The 24415-nt window shown below is 35.8% G+C and overlaps 2 protein-coding genes across 2 annotated transcripts; both read right to left on the reverse strand.

The window, feature by feature from the left end:
• Nucleotides 1-5847: 5847 nt before the first annotated feature.
• On the reverse strand, nt 5848-10358 carry LOC143610286 (uncharacterized). The gene is made up of 8 exons (XM_077084807.1): nt 10190-10358; nt 8952-9168; nt 8687-8844; nt 8457-8602; nt 8314-8362; nt 7353-7698; nt 7027-7124; nt 5848-6300 (listed from the first exon to the last, which is right to left on the reverse strand). The coding sequence occupies exons 1-6, from the start codon at nt 10299-10301 to the stop codon at nt 7673-7675; spliced, it is 708 nt and encodes a 235-aa protein (XP_076940922.1). The 5' UTR covers nt 10302-10358; the 3' UTR covers nt 5848-6300; nt 7027-7124; nt 7353-7672.
• LOC143610301 (uncharacterized) lies at nt 5988-7526 on the reverse strand. Its single transcript, XM_077084820.1, has 3 exons — nt 7353-7526; nt 7027-7124; nt 5988-6300 (listed from the first exon to the last, which is right to left on the reverse strand). The coding sequence occupies exons 1-3, from the start codon at nt 7524-7526 to the stop codon at nt 5988-5990; spliced, it is 585 nt and encodes a 194-aa protein (XP_076940935.1).
• Nucleotides 10359-24415: the final 14057 nt, after the last annotated feature.

A 24415-nucleotide genomic window follows, 5' to 3' on the forward strand; every position in this document is an offset into this window, starting at 1 on the left:
GACTGAGCAAATAGAAAGACCGGCGTTTGTATTGAAATGAGGGTCTTTCCCATGCAAATAGAAAGACCAAACAAATTAAACATATACACCACTTAAATGTGTTATTCTCTCTCATTAAGAAAAACCCTAGCCGTCTGTTGCTTATTTTCATCATGAAATCCTTAATTGGTGGGGATTGCCCACCAAATCCGCCACCCATACCTCCAATACCGCCTGATACAAGCTTCAATCCGTTAATTTCTCAACCAAGTGCTGTAGTGGAATATCCTACTGTGGGTGTTAATGGATCCAATTTGGGAGGACACCACGATACAGAGTCGGACTACATCTGTTTCTTCATCTTCAAGGAAGATTAAATCACATGTGTTTATAACCGCAAAGAAGTCCAAGCCAACGGTGCGGTATAGTCCGATGTTATCGGATTTAAGGGTCAAGGAGTTCTTAAGCCAAAGTCCCGAAAATGGAACTTATACGAAACAAGTTCTTCAAAACAAACTAATCGAGTTGAAGATGAGGATATTTCTACAGAGGGATGGGCTTCTGATGATGCCTCCTCTGCAATTGCTATTGAGGATAATGATGCGTCTGTTACTCAAGAAGCGGCTACTGCCCCTAAGGTAAATCTACATCGTTCGCCTACTATAGAGGTCTCTGTTAAGCCTCAGGAGAATGTTTGGAAAAAGAACTTAGATACGGGTGTTTCGTATGCTGATCAAATGAAAGCAAACCTTGTTCATAATGTTCGATTGGAATATATCCCGCCTATTATCACTTCGGATGGTAAATGTCGGATTGTGCTTACGAACGAGGACCTGGGTCATTCGGCTAAAGAGTTCGCTCTCTTCCTATATGGTTATTTTCTAGGCTCGTCTATGGATTTTAAAAAGGTTAATTTGTGTCTTAAACACTTGTGGAAAATATATGATTTGGCTGAGATATCAAAGAATACAACCGGATTTTATTTCTTTAAATTAAAGAGTGAAATCGGGTTGAATACGGTGCTAGAAAAAGGAGTTTGGATGGTTAATAATGTTCCCATTTTTCTTAATAAATGGGAACCAGGATTATGTCTTGAAAAAGTTGAACCGTCGGCTATTCATTTGTGGGTCACCGTGCACAATGTGCCTATGGAATTATGGACGGAAAAGGGTATGAGCAAACTCTTTAGTGTCATTGGTGTTCCTCGGTTGTTGGATAAAATTACTCAAGCTCGCGTAGTAGGTAAAACTGGTAAAATGGGCTATGCACGTATATTGGTTGAAGCAAAGGCCACCCCTAACTTACCGGATGAAGTTGAGGTGGAATACCCGGCTGGTCCAAACAGTAATGCTCGTATTGGTGTTTTAAAGGCTTCCTATCAATGGAAACCCGCTTCATGTTCTCAATGTTGTGTGTTTGGTCACTCGCTTAAACTTTGTAATAGAAGGCCTCGTACTGAGGAAGAGATTGCAGAGAAGGCTGCCAAAGAGCTTTCAATAAAAACACCTATAATTGTTGAATCTCCAGCTTGTGATAAATTGGTCGATTTTACCACTGTTTTTAGAAAGAACCGAAAAGGTAATGCTACCGCTAACGGGCCACCTAAGCATGCTCCGACGTCAAAGAGAGTTGATCTTGATGTTCCTGGCAGTACTACAGGTAATAGATTGTTGGGGAAAAGTAATAATAAGAAACCAGTTTCTAGTAAGGATAAAAATTTGGGTACGAGTGGTAACGCGGGTGGTGTAAACAAGATTAAGACGGGGTATAATTTTTCTCGGGCTGTTCAGGGGATAATCGGCCAAAATAACATATTTGAAGTGCTCTCGGATCCCATTGATACAACTAATCGGGTTGACGAGGAACCGGGCCCGTCTTTCTCGGTAATGAACTGTAGTGCTAGTGTTAAACATAATAAATTGGTGGCTGAAAATGTCAAAATTAACCAGCCGGATCCTATGGCGGTGGAGGAGATTGTCGATAATCGTATGCTCGAAGAGCATCTCCGGGATGATGTGCTAAGTGAGGAAGGGTTTGATGAGTCAAAAGATGTTAATGATTTCCCTACGACTTGTGACCATACAATGGAGGAGGTTGATGCAACGATTAGGTTAGGTCGTGAGTTGGGGATGAATCTCGTGGGCATGGAAGATCTTGTTTGCAAGACTATAGAAGAAGAAGGGTTTAAAGCCCTATGTTGATCTTGAAAAAATTGGTTTTTTAGATTTGTTTTTGGTGTTTAACTTTCTGCCTTTTGGCTTCGTTGGTTTTTTGTCTTGGGGTTTTTGCTAGTTTCCCGCCAGCCCATTTTTATGAAATTTGCCGTTCAAAAAAATAATAAAAATTAAGTAAAAAATAAAAAAAAATTAAATCAACATTACAACACTATATGTTTTTGTTTTTCTCAAATATGGAAACGTTTTGCTCAAAAATAGTGAAAGCAAAGTGCCACGTGTGTTAGGCCATCTGTTGGTCTGTCATTCGATATCATTATGCATGCATTCATCTCTTCCCTATCAAACACAGGCTATCTTTTTTTATTAGTGGAGAATTTTCATGAAAATAGCATGATGCATCACATGGCATGCAAATTAAATCATATTTTCTTTTCCTTTATTTTTAAAAGACAAGCTGATGTATTTTCTACTTTAATTTTCTTATTTGAAGTAAACTTCTATTAATTAATTAAATTGTTTCTTACTTATTATTCTTCTTAAGATAAAAAAGGCAAAATAATTCATCTGTAATATTTTCATTAGATGGGTTAGCTTATTATAACATACAATAAAGATATAGATACTTTGTTATCAAAAAGTGTATATTGATCAATTTGTTACGTTAAGAGTTTTTCATTTTTAGATGTTGGACAGCGTCATTTGCGGGTAGCCTGTCCAAAAGTTCACAAACTGTTCACGAACTTGCCATCTCCGGTTATTGCCAAAACTTTGTTGTGAATATCAAAATTGTATTTTTATTTTTTTATTCCACATCCAATATAATAGATATGTGCTAGCTTCCATTAGTCCATACCTCTTGATTTCTTTTAGAAGCGATGAATTTATTTTTGTGTTTGGACCACCACATTCTTCAAGAGCCTTGTTTTCCTACTCTGACAATACTATGTTGTCTTAATCGGACTCACGCTGGCTTCAAAGTTCGGCTTGGGCATTGCCCTTGAAAACCATACTGTCGGTTGTCACTTGGAAAAAGAAATCTCTGACGTAACAAATAGTGGGATGAAAACCCAAGTGAACTCAGAATCCAAACTGACAACCTCGCAGGGCCATCAAAAATGACAAATTTTGATCTCCACTAAAAAATCCAAACATTCCTACCATACCATTAGACCACAAGTCCATACCTCTTGATTATATTATTACTTTTGTTCAAAAGCAAACATCTTCCTTTTCTTTTACTTTTGTTCTTTCTCCGTACAATGTAAGTAGCTAGGGTTAAGTTTCCATCTTCCAAACTATCTTATATATATTCACCACACATGTCACCATTTTATGTCACAACAAACACAAAATGTCTAATTCAACCACACCACCAAACCCTAGCATCTATGATGACTTGTTCAAAGAACATGACTATCCTAATGTGGGAAAACACGGTGGCTGCGTCCTTACCCTAGTCTCAATGGTCTTCGCAACCTTGAGCTACGTCTCAGCCACCACACACCCCTCGGCATCAAACACCGTCTTCTTAATTTGTTCCATCGCCTCGGTGTTGCATGTGCGCTTGTTCTTGTCATCAAAACGGAGAGTTTTCGCCTTGCTTCTAAGGGTCTCAATGCTTGTCACACTTACGGGTCTCTCGTACAATGGTATAAGCATGCGTTTAACTGGCTGGCTGCCGTACATGGCTGCTGCTGGGATTTTTAGTGTTGGTGCTGTTCTCATCGTGAATGATCTGACTGCTTGAAGTATCTTTATGCATATTTATAAATATTATTTAGTTATTATTTATTATTTAACCTAGCTACCTAATGGTTTGATTTGATTTATGTTTTAATTAAGGATGTACTTGATATATCTCTAGTCTTACTATGGAGATGTACATGTACTGATCATTTTAATTTTAATTATAATTATTACAACTCTATTTCCTTGAATTTATTACATATTATGCTAGTTGTATAAGCGTTTAAAATGACATGTCATCATTTTTGTTTACTACACTATTGTAGAACTTGCTAAGTGCTAGTCTGGTGGTGAGATATGGACTAGCAAGTAGCAATTAATCTGGTGGTTTAGCAACTTGCTAAACCTAAGGTTGTTCACTAACGAACTACTGCTACGTATATAGAACAAATGAATCATCAATATCCTGAATCTTAATGACTTAATATATCTACGGATTTAATTAACGTAATTAGTAAAACGGATCCATACTGATGCACTCTTAAGTGTTTTATAAAATGTTAAGGTCATGTAATAATTTCTTTTGTCTATTTTGAGTTAAGTGGAAAGTGTTCAAATATTACTCAACACTCCATATCTATGTTTGTGTTGTTTTTAATGTTATACACTTTTCTATTTACATGTCATGTGGTCCTCAACAGATATCTATTTATATGATGTACTTGTTCTTTTTCTTTTTTGAACGGTGATGTACATGTTTCCATTTGTATGAATGTACACAGCTCACATATTAAAAAAAAACCCCATTTTTAAAACTCAACTAATTTTAAATAATGACTTTGTGAGAGATGGATTTTTTATATTGCTTTGGAAAAATTCATCATATTACATTTCTCATATCTTTACACTGCAAGATTGTTTAATTATGTAAACGGATTGACACAACATTTCATAGTTGCACATTCATCTTATGAGTATTGTATTCTTGCAGGCGTTTTGTTAAAGGTAGAGTAGAACGTGTTCGACTCTAATAATCATAATTAGACAGATTTGAATCAGTGCAAGTATATTTGATTATTATTTAATTTAAGTTAGCTTATGTTTTAATCCTAATTCTATTTATAGCTTAATTAGTACTAAAATTCTATTAAAAGGATGCTTTACAGTAGTTTGTACCAATGTTCAACTAAGTGAGCAAACCCGAGTATTTGCCATTACATGTAACGGTATTGATCAGGCTAGACTTGTCTATTCGTGGTTTTGAATTTGTAATCATGTTTGATTAGGATTTTATGAATTTAAAACTTGATAAATCACTAATTAGTAACTATGATAGATATAGTTTGTTATGGATATTATATCTTCCATCAGGATAGTGTAACTGTGTAAGTATAATATTATTTCTCTCGAGATAGATGTTAGGAACTTAGGATAGTGTAAGTAACTATGTAGAGTTAGTTTCATCCTCAGATCAGAACCAGTTTTTATTTTTTTCACCTATTGACCAGCCGGCTTTAAGCAACCTTTGCATTTCCTACTAAGTTCCCAAGTTGAAGACTCGTCAAACTATGGTTAAAACAAGACATACACAAGAAGAGTAGAAGACGATTACGAAGATAAACAAGAAGGAAAAGTTTATTACACAATATAACAAATTATATCTACATCTATATCAAAGATTAACATTACAGATTTGCACCACTAAACATCATCAGGATAAATGCAAGATTTGTGGAAATTTGAAATTAAATCATTTATCTTTTCATCCTTCGATCTTACGTACGTTAAATAATTTTAAAATAATTTTCCATTTAACTTGTATAAAAATCTTATGCTCTTTAAGAAAATGACCTATAATGTCAAGTAATGGAAAACATAAATTGGGTTCAGGTCAAAAGCGTATCCCCGGTCTCACAAAAATGGACTTAGGTTGAAATAAGTCGTTTTAGAAAACAAAAATATCAAAATAAGTTTTCTGGTACAAGCCTACAACAGTATAATCAAATGAGATAAATTAGAATTTCTACAATAATCCAATATCCTACAATAGAACAATCATAATACTAAAATGTATACCCATCATAATTAGTTATAAACTTATAATAATAACAATTAGCATTTTCCATACCTACAATAATTAACCGATCAAGACCAGGAAAACCAACTCTTTCGTCTCGGCTTATTATCTTTCTTGGGAAGTAGCGAGAGTCTATCAGCATTAGCAACGGCCCATCTGTTGAAATCGGGTGACCACGCAAGACTTTCCAATGCTTTCTTGGTTGACTCTTTTGTAAACCTGTCCCATTCATCTTTTGAGTATTGTTTTCTTGCAGGCGTGTTGTGAAAGGTAGAGTAGAACGTGTTCGAATCTGATAGCTTCATCTCGTGCATATTATTATTATGAGACGAAGAATCTTCAACGGGATGGTGGGATCTAATATGCTTGCCCCGCAGCGTTCTACATATTTTTGAAATTTATGCTAATAAGTTTATAATTCATAAAATAATTGTAAAGGTAATATTTTGTCTCCAAGGAGTTGGTTAACTTAAAAATGAGTTTAGTACTTTTTTCGTACAGGTTTGACCATTTTTAACTAGTTTAGTCCAATAATGAAACCTTTATCCTTTTTGAGTCACTATGGTTTCATCTTAAACCATTACCGTCCCTAACACTAACCCTATTAGATTTTTATGCTAGTTTCCTATAAAATGACCAAAACACCCTTGTTCAATAGATAAATAGATCAATTAATTAAAATAAGAAACTTCTTCGAAAAAATAAACATTATCACTAAATAGGAATACGGGGTTTGTAGTATTAAAGATCAGAGAGATCGAAATGAAAGATGTTCTTTAGGTCATTAGGTGTAAAATGGTTATGTTAAGAAAAATTAAAAATCACTGAGATGCTCTTCTAATTAACAAGAATATTTAACGGAGTTAGTGTCAGAGACAAAAATGGTTAAAAAATGAAACCATGATGACTCAAAGGTAAAGGTTTCAGTCTTTCAGTTTTGGACGTGACTAGTTAAGATGACCAAAACACAGGGACGAAAAAACTCCTAAAAAAGGATTAGCTAAAAGGAAAACGGGTTGAAAACTGCTCAAGTGTTCGGGTCAACACAACCCATTTTGACCTATTTATTTTGAAATAATAGAAACTTTATTTGTGAAATAGACTTACTTGGCTACATAATAATAACTAAGGAGCCACTTTGCAGCTGATGCAATGAGCACACCACAGGCCAATGCAGCAACTGCCAACAACGGATCCACCGAACACTGAAAAATAAAAATTAGAAGTTGATTACACAAATGGTCCATGTTGTTTACCCGTACTGCATGTTTGATTGTTTGGGCCTTAACAATAAGAAAATACACACATGTCACCCACTACATTTTAATGCATAAACCTCCTAAATTATGCTTCTTGCAATGATTACATCAATATTAAGATGATAAAAATTTATTAAAATTTAATAAAGTTAGATAAAAATGATGTAAGGGTACCTGAAGAATCATACTAGAGGCTACTATTCGAATGGGCCAAGCAACAAACTGAGCCACACCTGTATCAATTGACCCGTCTTCAGTCAGGACCAGTTTACGATCAGCCCAAAATCCTAACCATGCCCCACACAGTACAACAGAAACCAGTAGAAATGCTGCCACCTGGCAGTACATTAGCAAAAGTTTATATACCTCATATAAAATCACAACATAAAAAGAAAGAATGTACAAAAAACTAAATAACACTTAGATACGGGACTGTAAAGATCTTCATGGATTCCCATCCAACAAGTAAAGCCTGCAGTAAAGTAGGTACATAGCTAAACAGAAAGGATCCAACGCCAACCTGCAGAAGTAAGATGTTTTCATTTTAACAACTTTACATGAAGTTAAATTACAAAATAAAATAATAAAAATAATAATAAGGGAAAACTTCACCAAATAATAACCAGTTTTCATGAGTGTTACACTAAAGTCACTCAACTTTCATTAGCTGTTTCAATCCTGTGTATTTTTTATAAAAGTTAATATTTTTTTAAAAAATTTAGTGAGGCAAGTGAAACGTATATGAATCTTGGTTACTAATAAGTGATAATATTTATTAAATTAGCTTTAATTAGGAGGTAATAGTGAAATAAAAATTCACTAAATAATAACCAAGTTTCATAATTGTCAATTTAAGTCAAATAGAAAGAATAATCACTAAACAGTAACCAAGATTCATATATGTTTCATTTGCCTCACTAAATTTTAAAAAATATTTAACATTTATAAAAAAAGATTGCAATGATTGGAAAACCTAATTAAAGTTGAGTGAGTTTAGAAAAACAAAAATCTTTGAGTGACATTAGTGGAACACTTGAGAAACTTGGTTATTATTATGTAAAGTTATCCCTAAGAACAACAGTAATAACTGTATCTAAAATACCAAGTGAGCAAAAAAGAAAAATGGGACACTCACAATGGATCCATATAGAACTAATCCTACCACTTGGTAGGATCCTCATTCCCTGCAGTATAAGTAACAATAATGGTTAAGCATTAGTTTTCACATATGAATAAATAACCATATCAAACAGTTGCTTTGATTTAGTTCAAAGCTACCTGAAACAGGATCACCAAAACAACAAGCAACATCCCTAATGTCATTGCACCACCATAATATGTTGCTAAAGAGTTGCTCAAAGAGGATGCAAACGTCATCATTATTATTCCCAGTACAAAAAATACAACACGATACAAATAAAATTCTGCAAAAGTTCAGTTTAATGTTAGTATATGGCAACATGAAGAAGGTTTACTTCATTATAATGAATCATAAGTTCATAACTGACCTTCATTCAGTACAGCCTCAACGGTTCCAGCAGTTGGGCCCACTGAACGTATATCCAAGAGCTTGTGGTCAAATGGGGACATGGATTTAACCCATGACCCGTTAGTAAGTTTCTCCCATAGACCTTCAGGGCACATACCCACCGCAAGAGATGCATTCCTGATAATTAAACATACAAATATACAATCACTGATATGTTTTAAGGGTTTATAAAAGGAGTTGTATTGTATCTAAAAGGTCAAAGAGGGTTGAAACTTATGAGTCACCTGTGTAAACAGACGGTAATACTTGGAGAACGGGCTGTGGAATTCACAGTTATAACCTTTACTTTAATGGAGGAAAAGAAGCTTGTGAGATTTGTAAGCCTCGGCAAGCCAATGAGTTCCACTCTTTCACAAACCACTTGAGATCCGGGTCTTAAACCCGGGGAATTCTCCACAGCTAGATTTGGGGATACCTCCAGTGTAGCAAACTTTGCAACAGCTGCAAATGCACAGAAACAAAAATAGTTAAGAGCTTTAATAATAACACACACGGCATAAAAAGACGTTAAAAACCCAGTTATTATGAAAGCCACTATAAAGTTTTAATGGATCACTATATTTCTGTAAAAAAGTGTTTATTGTATGCATCTAAATTTCGTGTTATATATAGAGATAGAAAGTATACAACTTTATTTCTAGTTTACACATGTACATAATATACTGAATTTTGTAGAAGTAAAACTATACAAATTTAACATCATATTATCTCACTGTAACCTAACTTAACATTCACATCTTCTTAACAATTTTGAATATTTCAATCCATAAAACAAAATATTTTTTTAATGGAAAAAAAAGACGTTAAAACTCCATTTACTATGAAAGCTGCTATAAAGTTTTAATGTATCTGTATATAGAGACGGAAAGTATACAACTTTATTTCTAGTTTACTCATTTGAGTTTGAATAGTATACTGAATTTTGTAGAAGTAAAAACTATACATATTAAACATCATATTATCTCACCGTAACTTAACATTTTCTTAATTTCATTAACATTTGGAAAACGAAAGGTAAATTAAGTAAAATTATGGATTTTTATCCTAAATATTTGCAAAAAGGAAGTAATCATTTCTCCAAAAATGATTTATTTCAATCCATAAAACAAAAAAAAAGCTTTTTTTTTTTTCATTTCATTCCTTGTTCAATTCCAACATAAAGACTAAAAGAAGCAAACTTTAGTAAGCAATCTGCATTTAATACTAATAACATTATATGAATAATAAGGGATTAAAAAGAAGTAAAATTTAGTAAAGAAATTAGAAACCCTTGATTGGATTTGTAGAGCAGAATAAAATAAAGATAAAGATAAATAGAGAAACAAAAGAAAGCAGTAATTAGTTAGTAATCTGAAGGTGGTTAATTGTGTTTCACTGTGAATCATAATTAGTTAGTTAAATCCAAAATATCATACCCAATTCGTTAAATAACTAGAAATATTGTAAGTTGAGAGAAGTGTACTCAGAGAAGACAACTCTCCGGCGGAGTTGACGACGGTTATGAGGAGGAGGAGGAAGATCGCCGGAAGTTGGACGGAAGTCAGCGTGTGACCACAACCAGCAGCCATAGCCATGGTGTTGTTTTTCCGATTAGGCGGGCTGTTTTCAACTTTTTAGCCTCGACTCATTTCTATCCTCAACAAACACATTTTTTATTTTTTTATAAACTTACTTTAGTTAAAATTATTTTAGTAATAACAATAAACAAAAGAAAATATAGTAGCAAAATAGTTTAATTTAAATACTTAAACGAAACTATTCTTACATTTTTAGTTTAAAATCACTAAAGGTCTTTTTTACTTTAAATATATAAAAGAAAATAATATAACTATTAACACGAGGTTTAATAATAACTTAACTCGTATGTCATAGGTTCAAATAATGAAAATGAAAAAAGTAATGAGTCTTTCCTAACTCTAGTTTAGATTTTATATTTGACTTAAAATTTAATTGAGTTTAGACTTACCTTAACTAAATGGAAGCCATAAAATTTTGAGAAAAAAATAAATGATAGGTACAAAACTTGAATCCATGGCAACTCACATGGTTGAGAAAAGCATTATCAATTGTAGCAGCCTAGCTATCATCGTACTATAATATTGTCCGTTTTAACTGGGACGTACCATCATTGTTTTATGGATTTGTTTTTGGTTGTTCAAATGGAGACTTCTCATGAAGTCACTCATCCCAATATTACTCCCACCTAAACACGCTTAACTGTGAAATTATTCTCCTATACATTATCATTAAACCCCAAAACACGTTATATTGGTGAAGGTATTCACCTTCTTATAAAGAATGTTCCAATCTCCTCCCCCAACCGATGTGAGATGTCACATCTATTAAGCTAGATTAATATCATAATTCCATAAGGATTTGTATTATATATATGTGTGTGTGTGTGTGGGAATACGGGAACCTTTTATGAGCCTCAAAAACTGGTGGGCCTTGGGTCATTGTCCTCACTGCCCACCCCTAAGAGCTGGGCTTGTTCGGATATTTTGAAAAACAAATCCATGAATTTGTCATTGAATCAACTCTTCTTACAAACATATTTTCAATCTTTGTTACTAGATTACACCCTTCATAATAAACTAAACTTAATAAGAGCATCATGTAACTAGACAAAAAGTTTTTGGCATTTTCTAGGAGAGCAGGAGAGGGGTGCTCTTGTGACACCCGGCTAAAAATTAACCTAAGCCGCGACTGATATAATCTCGATTAGCAATAAAATTACGTCATTATGATAAAAATCTCTTTTATTAGTGATCTAGAGTTTTCAAAGTCAACAAAAAGTGCAAAAATCGCCACGTAACGAGCCTGACGTGGAATAACCTCGGGTAACGAGTCATAAAGTAAATAAATCCTTAAAAGGGCTAAATAATCTTGAAAAATTAAAATACTTATTAAAGTAGTCGAGACAATATATAAACTTAATTTTAGAAGGCTCGAATCGCAAAAATTTCAAAATAAGTAACCAAGTGTCAGTGAACGACCCGGTAAGGACCCACCGTCAACTCTTTCCAAAAATTAGTTTCTTAGGCTTGTATTATCAAGAATCCAATTTCGTTCAAAGTCTGACAAAAATTATTAGAAATGGAATTTGTTTGATTAGCTAAAATTCGTTAGACGTTAAAACGGAAACTTAAGATTATTGTTTAAAAACCCACATTTTTTCCACCCTCATGATACCTCACCCCAACACCTCACCCCTCCACCTCTCTTTCTCCCAATCACAAATCACCACCTCACATCCCCAATGATTACTCCTAATCATGATATTGATGTGTTGGATCAATCATCATCACACACTTGTCCAACACCGCACCACACAATCTCATTCTTTCTCTCTATATATACACGGCAAACACATCACACACACACACTCACCATTCAAAATTCAAAATCACTAATCACACATAAGTAAGATCAAGATCCAAGGTGAAATTAGACGATTAGAAGAAAGAACCAAGTGGAAAGGAGCATCACACACATAAATATCATCCATTTCATCATCTCATGATCTCCAAAACCCAAGTAAGTTGTAATTATAAGTTGATTTCTATGATTGAATAGATAAAATTATGTGTTCTTGGGTTAAAATTGATCTTAAAGATTGAAAATTATGGATGTTTGTGTGTGTGTATATGAGTCGTGAGTATGTGTGTATGTGTAAGAGGAAGGATTAAACCCACTTACACATACATACATTCATCTTGAATATCATATTTTTATTATTAAGATTGATTGAAAGTGTTGTTAGAATATTGAATGATTAGGTGAAATCATGGATGAATTTGGTGTTTGAGCTTGATGTTAGGATTTGATATTAGAATGGATTTGGATTGAATGCTGATCAATAGCTTGTTAATATGGACTTTAATTATTGAAAAATTGTTGTTAGAAATAAACAAAACAAGAGTTTATTAATAAGTGAAAAATTGGGGATTTTCGGGTTTTGGATTAATTAGGGATTTTGGATGGATTGTTGAATCAAAAAGTGATATGGGATAACCTAATTGAAAGTAAGATAGGTTGTATTTTAGAATAAATAGTTGAGACTTGAAAGATTAACAAAGATTGTTAAAGTTACTAAATAAGGAAACTTTAATTTAAGAAAAGTTGAAATTTGGATTTTGATGTGAATACTCATGATGAAGGTGATCAATATGTGATTAATAACAAATTTGAACTAAGATATGGTGCATGATTAGAAGCATGGATTAGTTAACACCTTGGTTAAAATGGACAATAACTTACTAAAAATAGAAACATTGTTGCTTAACTAATTGAAATATCAAAACTTAAATAGAGCATTAGGGTGCATGAAACTATATCAAACAATTTGGATAATATAAACTTAGATCCATACTTAATCAAATTTGAAAGATTGAATTATCAAAAATTAAAAGTTACTATAATAGGAAACGTTTTTAGTTAAACACTTAGGAAATTTATAATTTTGATTGGTTAATGAACTACTTGAACTTAGACATAAATTTTATGATGATTTGAACATGGACATTTAATTATTAATATGATATTTTTTAATATATGTAACGATAAGCTTGATTAATAACATTATTAACAAACTTAGAATACGAACTAGGAGCTCAAAACTTGATTAAACGTGTCTTGAAAAATGATTTGATCAAAACTGCAATTTATGGTGAATCATGTGTCCTTATATGTGTGTTTAGTTCATAGAATGATTAGTATAGACTTGTGTAAATTATTTGACTCGTCGGTAACTTAAACGGTCGAAAAACCGGCTTTTTAAGCAAAACCGACACAACTATTAGGGACTGCTTTAGAACAGCCCCTAAAGTGGTCAAATACTCATGTATAACATAAGTTAATACATAAGAAAAGGACAAGATGATAAAACTTGGTCCTAAAACGGTTCGTGTCGCGAAAACCGACACGAAAACGTTAACAAAAAGTTGCTATTTTAAGAAAATATTAACAAAAATGAAAATAATATATCTTCACAAGTAAACTTATAAAACTTGATTAATATCTATGTAACAAGTATATTTTTTAATTTATAAGTTACCTTTTAAACGAAAAATCGAATTAGCGCATTTTAAGTATTAAACCGACAAAACCGACGAAACCGACAAAAATTGTGAAAAATAAAAGATTAATATTTTTTTAAAACTTTCCAGCAACTAAAACTTAAAATATTATTATATATTTTAAGTGTTTATTTATTTGACATAATTATTTAAATAAGAACTTAATTGCTTATGTGCTTGTGTGGAAACTAGGTTAAGATTAATAAACTAAAAGGAGTTTATTATAAAAATTAAAACTAAGTTTTTATTAACGAAACGTGTACTAATATAGGACACGAGATTTCGGAACGAAAGGCGGCAAACCGTGAGTTTCTCTATTGAACCCCCTCGATTATTAACTGGAAATGTTTTTAAAACGATATTTAATTGTGTTTTGGGGGAAAAGCATATTCTTTATTACATATTATTTTCGTTAATATTTTTCTTTAAAAGACATTTTGTTTTACAAATTGGTGTATAATGCGGGATGAGTCTAGTTGGCTAAATAACAGTTAACCCTAGGGGTGTTCAAAACCGGATATCCGAAATTTCGGATATCCAAACCTTTCAGATACTGAAAATCACTATCCAAATCCGAATCCGAAATTTCGGATATCCGAAGTTCGGATTTCCGAAATTTTCGGATATCCGAAACCGGATACGAGACTGGTAGTGCCTGAGTGGAAGATGATGGACGGCGACTGGTGGTGCTGTGACGGTGACGGGAGACGGGATGGAGACGGGAGACAAGATGGTGACGGGAGACGGGATGGCGACGGGACCGGATGGCCAGAGAAGGTGGTCGGAGACGGTGGCCGGAGTCACAAACAGAGACGGCGGATCTGGTTTTAGTGAGAGAGAGGAGCGTCGCAGATGGCTAAGTGAGAGAGAGAGAGGCGCAATGGCGACGGGACCGGATGGCCAGAGAAGGTGGTCGGAGACGGTGGCTGGAGTCACAAACAGAGACGGTGGATCTTGTTTTAGCGAGAGAGAGGAGCGCCGCTGATGGCTAAGTGAGAGAGAGAGAGAGAGGCGATGTATTATACTGATATATGATAAATTAGGATTTGCGTATATAATATAATAATATAAAATAACATTAAAAATTATTAAACTTAAAATACCGGAAAATTCGGATAATTCGGATATCCGAAAAATCAGAAAACTACTATCTGATGGTCGGTTAATTTGTATATGTTTTAGTTTGTTTATTATTTAGTTTTAATTGTTTATTCTAGAACTATCGATACTTCATACGTGTTTTATTGGATTTCAGGTTACAGGCGTTAAAGTACTCAGTTTGGACCTGTTGTGACACGGAATGAAGACCCGGGATGTCCAGCACGCAAAACGATGACATTTTGTGAAGTTGGCCGTATCAGAACCCATCGCGGTACGCGATGGGAGGTTAATGAAGTTTGACTCATGGTCAACAGCGGTACGCGATATGTTATAAGAAGACCCGTCGCGGTACGCGACGGGTGTGCAGACGGGATTTTTAGTTTATAACTTCTTTTTCATCAAGAAGAAACCCTAACTCCGTTTTGACGAAGCAAAGGCGATTCCAGCAGTCCATAGAGGCGATTTTGACTATCATAGCTTGTGCCAAGACCTTCCGCATGATCCATATCCTCCGTATCGAAGATTTGATGATGTCTAGGCTCGGCTAATCTCTTAGAATCGCACCCGGGATGTATAGTTTGTAACCATTTACAGTTTTTCTCATGTGATTAAGAATACTTATGTTTTGTTATTGATGATTGATATATGATTATTGATATTTAGTATTTCTGTGTGTTCGGTCGGTTTAGGTTTACGTTGGTCTGAACGATCTGTTACCAGTTGCTAGGTAATTAGTCATATAACAGTTTGGTTTGATTGAATACGATAAAACGTACAATTACCCTTAACTGAGTCACACTGGCAATGACTGTTTGATAACTAGTGCCACGTGTAAAGTAATTGTTGACGTCTAAGGTTTTGTCTGGTTGATCAGTTTTCAGTTAATCGTTGATAATCAATCTGTTAGGTTGCATGAGATACTGTTTGGTTGCTTACTTGAATTCCCGGGTGTGATTTGCTTTGTTAACTGTTTAATACCTGTTTGCTTGCGCGTTGCTTAGTTCTCTTAATTCAAACTATTGCTTGTGTGATCAGCACTAAAAACCAATAGTTCATAATATTAAAGTTGCTTACACGAATACATTGACCACATACTCCTTGTGATACGATACCATACTTGCTCTAACTATTTAGAATAATTAGGTTTTGATTGACTCAACGACGGTCATCAAAATGGCGCCGTTGCCGGGGAGTTAGTGCGCTTAGTGTTTTTCGTGTTATTTGATTTTTGTGTTTAATTTTAATTTTAATTTTAGTTTTAATTTTGTTTTCAATTTTTAGTTTAAATTTTATTTATCTGTATTTTACGCGGGTTGTGTTAGTTGTGCAGATTACAGGTTTATGCACACCCGCCATTCGGGCCGACAGTCTCCGTTTATTTACGAGCCCAAAATAGAGAGGTTAGCTCGGCAGAACCGAGTACAAAACAGAAATTCTGAGATGGAAGACCAAAACCAAAATCAGAATCGAAATGAAAACCAGAACCAAAACCAAGACCCACTCCCACAGAATAACCAGTTTCACCCAGATAACATACCTCCACCACTCAATTTCAATAACCAAAACGCCCAAAATAACTCAGCTCGTGCATCCAGAACCCGAAACCGAAACCTTCACCGAAACTTAAACCTCAACTTTGACTAAGCAGGACCATCAGTTCCAAACAATAACCCCAACCGCCGAGTTCGGATAAATATTGACGATGTTCGATCGAGTGTTCCGACTGAAGATGAAGATGAGGGGGAAGATAATAATAGAAACGAAGGTTTTCGGGTAGCTGATGATGAGGTAGATCGATGGGTTAGAAGGAATCGGGCGGCTGAGCCCGAGAACGAGGTTGGTGAACCAGAGATTGAGGGTGATAATAATTATCAAGATGAGGTGGAGGAGCCTGTTAATCGAAGACGGGCTGAAGCAGACAATAGAAACGGGAGAGGTCGAGAAAGGGTAAATCGGGCAGAATGGCCCGAAAGAGTTCGTGGTATTCCAGTTAACCGGGGCGGTATGGGAAACCCCGGGGGGGGGGGGCAGAGGAGAAATTACATAGCCCCGGCTTATGGTGTTAACAGTCGGTTCAGACCGACAATCTCAGATGGAGCATCCCCGTTGGTTCCACAGGAACGAGTGCAGGGACAACCAACTTTCAAGTCCCGGCCATCTTACATCAACATCGTTCCTCACTTCAACGGGATGGCTTCGGAAGACCCGTATTCACACTTAACTGATTTTTCGGCTATTTGCGGGTCTATCGGTGACGGTACGTTCGATCAAGATGAAGTCCGGTTGCGGTTATTCCAATTTTCTCTAAAAGACAAAGCGAAACTTTGGTTTAACTCGCTGCCGATGCACAGTATCATAAACTGGGCCGAGATGCAACAAGTTTTTCTAAACGAGTTTTATTCACAGTCGAAGACTACCGAGGCCCGTTCCGACATTCGTCACTTTTCACAGTTACCTGGTGAGTTATTTCATGAAGCCTTTACTAGATACAAAGACATGATCAGGAAATGCCCACATCACCAGATCGAACTGTGGGACCTGGTTAAGTGCTTTGTTGATGGTTTGACATACGAGGACCGAAAGTATCTTAAGGCCTCGTGTAATGGTCTGTTGCTGAATCAGCCTGAGGAAGATGATTGGGATTTTTTGGAATTTATGTGTGAAGATTCCAAGGCAGAAGCAGCAGCTGAAAGACGAAGACGTGGTAATTCCTCCAGGTCAGTTAAGTCAGTCACGAGTGAATCTGAAAGAATTACTGAGTTGGAACGCGAATTGGCTGAGTTGAAAAAGGGTAAGAAAAGAGAGGTCGGGAAAGTTGGTGTTAAATTCCCGGTTTGTAAAGATTGTGGTGAAATCGGGCATAAGGCAGAAAATTGTCCCGAGTATTATGATGATGTGGAGGATGACACCGAGGAAGTTAATTACACTTACGGGGATTCCAAAGGCCAATGGTTCAATTCGAACACATATCACCCGGGCCTGAGGAACCACCCGAATTTTCGTTATGTGAACGCGTCTTCTCACTTGAACCTGAACTTTCAAGGATCGAGCCAGAACAGATCGCATGGTAATTACCGCCAGAGCGGCTATCAGCAGGGTTCGAGTAATCAGAATCGGGGGTATAACAGAGACATTAACCGGGGTGAAAATTTTTTGGGTAATCAGGATCAGCAGAAACGGTCCTCGGGTAATTCGGACGACTCAGTACACTCGGAGTTGGATGCGTTATTGAAAGTTATGACTGATCAAAAGACTGAGACGAAGCAACAGTTCGAGTTACGGGATAAATCGTCGGAGGCAATGATGAAGCAAATTGGTCAGCTCGCTTCATACATGGCGAAATTACAAAAGAATGCGGGCCAACTTCCGAGCGACACCACAGTCAACCCGAATCATCACAGTTCAAGTTTGAAAACGCACGTCAACCAGGTAAGCATTTTACGTAATGGTAAGAAATATGATAATAAAGTTGGGGGTCCACCACCGTTGGTTGATGGGGTGGTGGAAGAAATAGATGAAACTCTCGTCAGTGATGACGAGCCGGAACCGATTGAATTAAATAAACCTAACAAAAGTGAAACTAAAAATAATAAATCGGTTCCAAAGGATGACACCAACAACTCTAAGGATAAGGAAAAAGTGAAAACTGTTCCACATCCCGATGCTTTGTTGGCGCCATCAAAGGCGAAGATGGCATCAAAACGGGGCCCGCAAAACGGGGGCGTTGCCACCTCACACAAAAGACAAAACATATCTGGTACATGTCATAAAAATACACGGGGCTGTGCTCATCATGCACGGGGCCGTGCCTCATCGTCCAGATTGCCTATAAATAGTGGCTCATGTTGCATTCATCAAGTGTGCCTTGAAAAGATTTCTCTTCGGTTTTCATTTATAAAAACACACACTAACACTCACTTTGAAGATCTAGTGAAGAGTTTGAAGGTTTGGAGGTCATCACCACTAATCATCATCATCAACCATCATTACCATCATTAAGAAGAAGGATTCATCTACACTTGGTTAGATTGTTCTAATTTTATTCATGTATTTGTTGTTATCAATCATCTTAATGTTTATCACTATGCTCATAATGAGCTAAACTCCTTTTACCATCTAAAATCTATGAAGAAGCTTTGTTTTACTTGATAATTAATCAAGACATGTGATGTAGTCTAGTAAAGTACATGGTTATATTACAATTATCTTTTGATGAGAAATGTTTCACCATCTTAAATCACTAAATCAAAGTTGGTGGTTTTCAATATCATTGGCAATCGTTCATGATCGATTCATGTTCTTGAAAGATAGAAATACTTTGATACATTATCGAAACACGGATCCTTATATTGTACTTAGAAATGATGAGATATAAGTTATGGTGTATTTTTCTAAACCTTGGTAATCCGAAAATGGCTTTGCTTAGGATATCAAATTAGTTAAAGAAACCATATGTTAATGGAATGTGTAATTATAACCTACATAAATCAACCAAGGGGAGGTTGTGTGATGAACTACAACCACCCGAAGTTGTTAGAATTGGTATTTGAGAAATCGAAGTCAATCCTAATCTTTCTACTTTACGAAACTACTTGTCAACTCAAATCGACATCATTGAGATGGTATGGCATTAGGAAAGGGTGGACTTTAAAATGCGCATACCATCTCCTTAGTGCCGAAGATGCTCACTTTGGGTTAAGGAGTTATCTATCATAAATTGCTACGGCAAGTCTATCACATGTCTACATATTAATTATCAACGCTAAAAATGGAGTGGATTCTTGATCTTAGATGGTAACCTTCGCATAATTGAACAACTCGTTTAGAATCTCTTTTCTTGGTCACCTATATACTATATATATAAGTATTTATATTTTATAAAAAGTTAAAAATCAACCTCAAAATGATTAAAACCTCCGATTGAAGTAAAACAACGATTTATTATTAGAAACATTTGTATCCACGGATCGATACTTGGTTCTTACCAATACTATTCTACATATACGATAGGTACACTTGCCTGTTTTGTGTGTGTTTAGTCTTTGTAGAAATCACTTTTATAAATTTAAAACATGATCTTGTGCAAAAGCTAAATATCCAATCCCTTTATATTTTAAGACGCATGCGCAAGCCACATTACGGTCCAAAAGGGTCCACAGGCACCACCACCAGAGGGATCAGAGGCTGCAGTTTCTCTTTAGAGAGGTATTCCGACACATAGGCAGCGTCGTCCGACTCCACATATTGAGCGGCCTCAGCAGCAGCATCAGCTGAGACAGGCATCAACATCCTCATCTTCACAGCCGCAGCAGCTAGTCACATTGGCTATGATTTACCAGCAGCAGCAGCAGATTTTACAGACCTTGGCCCGCCATGATGACTACTTTCGTTTATTGTTTGTTGCTTCGCATGTGCCGCTCCCACAGTCATTGATCATTACTGTGGACCCGCCAGTGGATCCGCAGGACGAGGCAGATGATGATCCGCAAGTACAGTAGCTTTTTGGTTACCCTTTTTCACTTTAGTTTGTTTTTATTAGTATTATATTATATTATATTATATTATATTATATTATATTATATTATATTATATTATATTATATTATATTATATTATATTATATTATATTATATTATATTTTGGGGAATCATGTTTGGGTAAATGGTTGGGCTTATATGTTTATATATCTTTTGATTGCTGTTGTGTTTGATTTAATTGTATATTTTGTTGTAATCGAACTTTGTGGGTGTTGTTCACTATAAACCCTCACGAGACCCCACTTGTCCTCCCGGGCTACCGGGGGGTTTACAGGGCTTGTTGCATACGCTAAATGCAATCGTGATTTCTACGAAAGTGAGTTAGGTCTTTTAACGTTTTTTTAACTAGCTTAACAGAATTTCTTATGAAACGACTTAATTTGGCTCGGTAATTGTTTTAATAAAATTAATAAATATTCATTTTCATAACTCTTAAAAGACCTATGTCTTACACTCGTGAGAAGCTTGCTTCTACACGTCTCGATATTTTGCAGGTTCGATTGTTAGTTTGGTAATTGGATGATACGAGAGTATACGAGTGTTATGAGAGTTCACGAGCCGACTGGTCCTTCTCCAGTCACGTTGATATCAAGTGATTTCAGTTTCATAATTTATTTTGTTTTTATTACTTTAAAATGTTAAAAGTGTAATTGTATAATTGTTAGTAGAACCGCCACACATGAGCCCCGAAATTTTAAAATTGCTTAATAATCAAAAAGTCAATTTTAACCCCGTCCCTCAAATGTTCATTAATCGTTTTATCATTTTTGTTAACTTTGAGGACAATGTTAAGTGTTCTTACATTGAGGACAATGTAAACCTCAAGTGTGGGGATAGGGGAAATTTTGAAAAATTTTAGCCCGATAGTACCTCGAAGAGTGTTCATAAACCAAAGTGGTTAACTGTTAATTATTGCCATTAATGCCAAGTCACAGGTTTCTGGTCATGGTTGGTTTTTCAGCGTCTCATTAGTCTTGCTCACAAATGTTTTTATTACGAGAAGTTGAAAATGGGGTCGTTTAGGCGGGGATAACGAGTCATGGGGACAGGTACACATGTTTATGTCGTCAACCCTATTCCTCCAGTACGTGTGTGAGTTGACCCAAATATATATAATACACATATAATATACAGTACACACATGTCATTTGAGTGTAGGGCTGTTCATGAGTCGAGCCCGAGTCGAGCCAGGGTGGTTTCGAGCTCGGGCTTGAAATTAAACGAGACAGCTCAACTAAGGCTCTAGCTTGATTTTGAAGCTAAACCAGATTTAAATCGCGCCAACGAGCCGAGCCATGATCGAGCCGAGCCTAGGTCGAGCCGAGCTTGGTTACAAAAATGAGCTAACTCAACTCAGATTGTTTCAAATCAAGTTTTTTAGCTAGTTTCATTCGAGCTTTTATCGAGCGAGCCACGAGCCCGAGCTTCAAGCCACGAGCTTTTTGAACAGCCCTATTTGAGTGCTTTCACTGATGTTCATGGATTACGGGATCGTAGTTGGCAAAATGCAAAAGTGATAGAGGCAATTAGGTTAAGCCTCGTCTGGATGAGCGAGAGTGTGGGTACTGGGGGTTGGGCCTCATACATTATACATATGAGCGTGGGTAATTTGAGGGGCAGGGGGTTGGGTCCCTTAGAAAACATTTCTTGGACTTATTTTTCGTTTGTTTAACCCTGACATTATGTTACGAGACGATCCGGCTTACTAGGTTTATTTGTAACTGTAATTATATTTGTTTTTGTAATTGTTTTTGTATTTGTTCCATTGTTAAGCATCACGTTAATATGCTTAAAATTTTTTTGAGAAAAAGACAAAAAGATGTCTGTTTATATTCAGTTATGTATTCTGTAGTTCGTCGAAGTTCGTTTATGTCAAAAAAAAAATTGTGAAATCAGGATGTTGATAGTTTTTTTATTTAGATGTATATAATCAGTCAGTTAGTTGTACATTAGTTTCGTTTATTTAGATGTTTTGTAATAAGCCGGGTCGGATCGTTTGAGCTACTTAAATATTTCCCTTCCATACCCTTACACCTGGCCCCGTTACAACCCTTTTAATGATCTCTTGATTTGCATTTGTGCCAAAGCAGCTTGATGGATTAATATGTACTTATGAGTGATATTGAGAGCTGAGTGATACTGGCACATCTTTTGCTAGTCCATATATTAAACCGAGAGGAGAGATGTTATATTACGAGTGGTATGAGCATGTGTGCCTTAGCCGGAAACAAAGTACACCTGTCTGGGCGGCTCTATTGTTTTTATTATAGCATTTAACCGTATTTGTGAGATGTTAATCTAAAAACAGTGTCAGTCTGGGAAACTGGGTATGACCTTAAACCTTACTAGTATTAATGGCGATAATCTACATACCTATGATGGAGGTCGATGTTTGCTTTAGAGTTTTGCTTGAGGGCAAGTAAAAGATAAGTGTGGGGATGTGATGGTCGGTTAATTTGTATATGTTTTAGTTTGTTTATTATTTAGTTATAACTGTTTATTCTAGAACTATCGATACTTCATACGTGTTTTATTGGATTTCAGGTCACAGGCGTTAAAGTACTCAGTTTGGACCTGTTGTGACACGGAATGAAGACCCGGGATGTCCAGCACGCGAAACGATGACATTTTGTGAAGTTGGCTGTATCAGAACCCATCGCGGTACGCGATGGGTGTGTTGAAGATCCCATCGCGGTACGCGATGGGAGGTTAATGAAGTTTGACTCATGGTCAACAACGGTACGCGATATGGTATAAGAAGACCCGTCGCGTTGTGCAGACGGGATTTTTAGTTTATAACTTCTTTTTCATCAAGAAGAAACCCTAACTCCGTTTTGACGAAGCAAAGGCGATTCCAGCAGTCCATAAAGACGATTTTGACCATCATAGCTTGTGCCAAGACCTTCCGCATGATCCATATCCTCTGTATCGAAGATTTGATGATGTCTAGGCTCGGCTAATCTCTTAGAATCGCACCCGGGATGTATAGTTTGTAACCATTTACAGTTTTTCTCATGTGATTAAGAATACTTATGTTTTGTTATTGATGATTGATATATGATTATTGATATTTAGTATTTCTGTGTGTTCGGTCGGTTTAGGTTTACATTGGTCTGAACGATCTGTTACCAGTTGCTAGGTAATTTGTCATATAACTGTTTGGTTAGATTGAATACGATAAAACGTACAATTACCCTTAACTGGGTCACACTGGCAAGGACTGTTTGATAACCAGTGCCGTGTGTAAAGTAATTATTGACGTCTAAGGTTTGTCTGGTTGATCAGTTTTCAGTTAATCGTTGATAATCAATCTGTTAGGTTGCATGAGATACTGTTTGGTTGCTTACTTGAATTCCCGGGGTGTGGTTTGCTTTGTTAACTGCTTAATACTTGTTTGCTTGCGCGTTGCTTAGTTCTCTTAATTCAAACTATTGCTTGTGTGATCAGCACTAAAAACCAGTACTTCATAATATTAAAGTTGCTTACACGAATACATTGACCACATACTCCTTGTGATACGATACCCTACTTGCTCTAACTATTTAGAATAATTAGGTTTTTGATTGACTCAAACGACGGTCATCACTATCCGAATCCGAATCCGAATTTTCGGATATCCGGGATTCGGATATCCGAATTTTCGAATAGTTCGGATACGGATAGTCGGATAATTCGGATACGGATTCGGATTCGGATAGTTTTGAACACCCTAGTTAACCCTAGAAAGGGGTACAGAAATATTAATAGACTTATTGGGGTTAAAAGTGAGAATATTTTGAGTATGGTATGTATCGGGTTATCAACTATGATAGTCATACGTAATGTTGTATTCTTTGCTCGTCTACAACAGCTCAATTTGTTTAAGAAATGAAATGCCTATTGTTTTGTGATGTAATAGCGGTAGATCATTACACACGGATTTGTGATATAATGGCGGTAGATCATTATACACGGAATATTTGGATATAATTTG

The sequence above is a fragment of the Bidens hawaiensis genome, unplaced genomic scaffold, assembly GCF_021521415.1.
Source record: "Bidens hawaiensis isolate Kalapana, Puna unplaced genomic scaffold, B.hawaiensis_p1.1 tig00025577_1, whole genome shotgun sequence".
Taxonomy (NCBI): Eukaryota; Viridiplantae; Streptophyta; class Magnoliopsida; order Asterales; family Asteraceae; genus Bidens; species Bidens hawaiensis.